The following is a 4,654-nucleotide window of genomic DNA, read 5'->3' as shown; positions in this document are numbered from 1 at the left end:
CCCTGACATAAGCGCAAGAAGAAATGTAAACTAGTAACCATTTATTATAAAAGTACAAAAATTAAATACCCTAAACTAACCCTAATCATTTCTACTACTAATCCAATCTAAACTAACTAGAAAAAAGTGATTAAATACCTAAACTAGCTACCCTAACTAATCCTAAACACGCAACAACATATCTGAGACATCAGCGCCCCTCCCATCCTTAAGGCACATGATGAGACACTAATAAGACATCTAAGCTATACATATACTAATTACACAGTTAAACCACACAAAGATATATTTGTTTGTATTTTTTTTTAATATATATATATAACAAAGACATCACCCCCCCCCCCCACACCCAAAGGAAAGGGAAACTTATTCCCCAAATACTATATAATAATAAATATCTAAAACTACCTTAAAATCTAACAATAACTATACCTACACTACCTAACACTTGAAATACTTACCTAACACTAACTAAAAGACAAGATAAAACATTGAGGGAAGGGAGAAGAGGGGGATGGGGCTCAACATGGCCAGTCTTTACGGGAGTCCCAGGGCTTTTCTCAGGTCCTCCATGTGCCTGGTCTGCTCAGCCATTTCCCTCCTTATCTCCGTAAGCATAACATTATTGTCCAACAATGTCCTCCTGTCCCGCACAGTGAATGGCACCACCTGATCTGCTGGTGCAGGTGGCATTGTCCCTTGTGTGGGGGGTGTTGAAGGGGGATGGGACACTGCCTGTCTACGCTGGAACCCACCACTGACACCAGAGGGGCCTGGGATGGCCTGTGTGCAACTCCGTCTGCCACGTGTAACAACCTTGGGCACTGACTTCCAACTCCTAGCTGCCCGGTCTTCCTGATACCTCCGTGCCATGTTGTGGTTCCCTTTCGCTACATTCTTTATGTGGAGGTACTGGTCTTTCCTCACCTGGAAGGTGTGGGACTCCTCTGGCGTCATGTTGTCTGTAAAATATGAACAATGGGAAATTGTGAGTTATGTCAATGTTCTCCATTCAAATCTGGAATACAAGATCACTTAAACATGGGAGCCTACTCTCTAGCGTAACTATGTGGAGTTAAAGAGTGACCTGGACAACGAAATCTTGAATCCTGGATCAGTGACTACATGCTGGGGAGACTGACATGACAGTGCATGGCATGGGACATGTACAATCACAACCAAATTAGACTGTCATTGTCAAATGATGGTGCTATGATATACCCTGACTGAGGGTGACATATACAAGGAATCGGAGGTGGGAGGCATTAGCCCTCCATGTGTAGCACCACCCTCATCCTCTCCTGTAACACAGTGCTGCATCATATGTACAATGCTCATGTGCAACCCTGCGTGTCCCCCAGCGACTGATTGCAGTTCATCAAGTCAGCGCAAATACAGGCACTCTTGCACAAGAGTGCAAGGGTGTCTGTGTGCAGGAGGGCTTGTTAATGTGTAAGAAGGTTACCCTACCTGCACAGGAGCAATCCTGGGACAGCCCTAGTCACACTTTCATCTGTGCTGCATCATGCAGCACACATGGAAACACGTCAGGTGGCTGAACACTAACTTGTACATGAGGCGCTGGCCCTCTCTCCAATACTACGTCACAATAGGTGGCACATTGCTGCTGAGAGGGGGAAACGTTGTTTCCTCTAATTTGTCAATCTTGCATGGCTTGGATCCACTAATATCACTCCGTAGTACATTCAACTACGCAGGCCTTTACAACGCAAAGTGTTACAATGCATTCCCCATTGTAACGGCACCCTGGAGTCATATTGGTTATTGTGTTCTTATGAATATTGCTTCCTCATAGCGTTGTAGAGCCCTGCATTGTAAGATATATGGTACAGCAATAAATGAAGAGCTAAAGCATGCGAAGTAATGTCACCAGTTCGTACAGAGGGGCTCGTACACCTGAGCCAGACTCGACCATGGAATGACACCAAGGAGATAGCTTGACAACACCATTGCAGTGGCCAAACATGCCAACGCGATACATAGGGCCATCTTTGCTAGGTGTTTGGGGAACGTGCCATTGATATGCTTAGCTCAAAGCTAAGCACTGCTACTTCTGTTAAGCTGGTATGCAGCATACCTGTGAAATCACAGTGCCAACCTGTGTCTGAGCACGCACAACCTGAAAACCATTGCCCCCTTCTGCATGATCGGGCCCACTTGCACAGTCATCTCAGCCAAGGATGGACATGCATTCCATGTCTGCTGATACTCATCAGCAACACCACTTTCATGTCTCCTCTCCTATCGGTGCGCTCTGTAATCCACATGCATGTGCTGTTGTGACAGAACACATAGACCTAATTTCCATGTGTATCACTGACTGGGGATGTGCAAAGTTACAACTGGGAGACAAATGCATAGCTCAACCTTCACTTACAGATTTGTACACACTTCTGACTTTCACAATACATCATCACACTGTAGGCAAGGTACATGTGACACACATTTATACTGCATACTACAACGTTGATCACTTGACCCAGACATTCATGACACCACACTATGCCAATATATGATGTCCAAACTCACCAGTGGCGTGTGGGTCCTGGATGGTGTCGATGTCCCCCTGTGTGATGAGAGGTCGTCCTGCTGTGAGACATAAAAAAGAAATATGTGTTGGAATCAGACGTGAAATCACACGTGTCATATTAATCATACAAATCATCACCATAACTGAAAAAGCTCCGTAACTGTACTGTTACTTTTCATGTTGGCTACATCATTGGGTCTACTTTGCCTGCTATTCACACAAGACCTGTGAAATCTGAGTCGGGCCAAACAAGACAATGATGCTAGCAAACGTGTACATATTAGTTGTGTGACACATTCACAAGGCCCCATTTCTACACGCAGCATGATATTATACATGCTCTGTGTACGATTGCTACGCTGCAGATCGCACAAGGCTGTTTCACAGATGTTGGTGATGTATTACACTCTGGAGATGTCCTATTTCCTTTGAGGAATAGTTCATATCTCACACATTGTCACACGGAGCCTATGTACAAGGGCAGCGCAGCTAACGTACCACAATTTATGAGAACAGCATTTTGACACTTCCCTTTGGGTCCCAGTAACAATGCCTTGGATTGTTCATGTACAGTCACCCTTCCTGTACACAAACAATCTTTATCCTGCACGCAGAATTAAACCAGGGTGCCAGCCTTGGCACTACAGTGCTAAGTGTTGCGCCAGCGCAGTGGGTAACACAAACCTGCACCAATGCTTGTGAATATGATGCAGCATTGTGTTTCTGATGTGCCAACGTTATGCGGGAACGCATTACGTCTCCCGCCTCACTCTGTGACATCTTAGCACTTGGACACCAGTGTTTCCCTAACTGCATTTTTGGGTTTTCGCTACAGTGTTAATAATTAGATTTAGAGTTTTAACTTACCACACTGTAGGTCAACGATGACTCCAAGGTGGTCCAACAGGTCACCCTCACGGCCCAGGCAATCCTGCCAGTGGTGCTCCCATTGGCGCACAGTCCGGTCCACTCCAAATACACGCTGCATCTGCGCCCACACACGCTCCCACCTCACCTTACGCACACTGACAGCATATCTGGAGAGGATACGGCCTCCCCTCTCCACCATCAAGGGCAGGTAAAACTTTATGAGCCATATGAAGGCCCCCAATGCCCCCTCAGGCATCCTGCTCTCCCTGCCCACACCCACCATCTCCCTTCACGCACCTAAATCCACTGCCAAAAAGAAAGAAACCCAACATAACAGCCCCAACAACTACAAAGAAAGTTAACTACCCCAAGACAAACACCCGACAAGATTGAGGAGAGGAGACAATAAAACAAGTAACAACAAGTACACCACACTTCACAGAGACACTATCGACAGGACACACGACACAGGCAACACTCTCAAAATCTCCAATCTGCACCACACAACACCAAACACCTCCAGCACTCTCCACAATCACCAGCAATGTGCTCAAAAGTGAAAGTGAACGTGCACAGCACTCCTCCAGTAAACAGGAAGCATGCAGACATCCTGTGTGTTTGCGGCCCGTTTTTTGACAAAGCAGTGAAAATCTGCAAGTAAAGGCTTACGAGTATGGAAAAAAAATCGCGTTAACGTTAATGCGGGCAGATTTTGCACGCTACGTGCAAGTTCTTACACAGATGTACAGTCTTAGATAAAATTTCAGTTCAGAGCACAAAAAACACAATTAAAAGCTTGTTTTGAGTCCCCGAATGACACCCTAAAGTTCATATTTTACCCCAAATGACACCCAACAATTCATATTTTACCCCAAATGACATCCTATAATTCATATTTTACCCCAGATGACGCCCTAAAATTCATATATTACCCCAAATGATACCTTAAAACTCATCTTGCACCCCAAATGACACCCTAAAATTCATATTTTACCACGAATGACACCCTAAAATTAATTGTTCACCCAATAAAACACCCTAAATGTCATATTTTGCCACATATGGCACGCTGAAAAGTTGAATTTAGTACCACAATTGACACCCTAAAAAGTAAAGTTTTGCACAAATGACACCATAAAAAGCATCTCCGTACAGAGGTGCCATACCCACCATCAAATTACAATTGTGATATTATCACAAATTAATGTTAAACTTACACTTCTCAGAGTGATG

General features: G+C 44.7%; 1 protein-coding gene across 1 annotated transcript; it reads right to left on the bottom strand.

The window, feature by feature from the left end:
* Positions 1-434: 434 nt before the first annotated feature.
* Positions 435-3,923, bottom strand: LOC146831127 (uncharacterized). Its single transcript, XM_085604103.1, has 3 exons — positions 3,419-3,923; positions 2,551-2,610; positions 435-962 (listed from the first exon to the last, which is right to left on the bottom strand). Exons 1-3 carry the CDS (start codon positions 3,702-3,704, stop codon positions 538-540), a joined length of 771 nt encoding a protein of 256 aa, XP_085460229.1. The 5' UTR covers positions 3,705-3,923; the 3' UTR covers positions 435-537.
* Between the last annotated feature and the right edge of the window lie 731 nt (positions 3,924-4,654).

The sequence above is a fragment of the Triturus cristatus genome, chromosome 5_1, assembly GCF_964204655.1.
Source record: "Triturus cristatus chromosome 5_1, aTriCri1.1, whole genome shotgun sequence".
NCBI lineage: Eukaryota > Metazoa > Chordata > Amphibia > Caudata > Salamandridae > Triturus > Triturus cristatus.
This window is presented reverse-complemented; position numbering and strand designations above follow the sequence as displayed.

What these genes read in the sequence shown, in the direction of transcription:
- LOC146831127 (XM_085604103.1), bottom strand. Translation starts at nt 3,704, where the DNA reads ATGGTGGGTGTGGGCAGGGAGAGCAGGATGCCTGAGGGGGCATTGGGG. An exon ending in CATCGTTGACCTACAGTGTG is followed by an intron (nt 2,611 to 3,418) that starts GTAAGTTAAAAC and finishes TATGTCTCACAG; the next exon opens with CAGGACGACCTCTCATCACA. An exon ending in CCAGGACCCACACGCCACTG is followed by an intron (nt 963 to 2,550) that starts GTGAGTTTGGAC and finishes CATATTTTACAG; the next exon opens with ACAACATGACGCCAGAGGAG.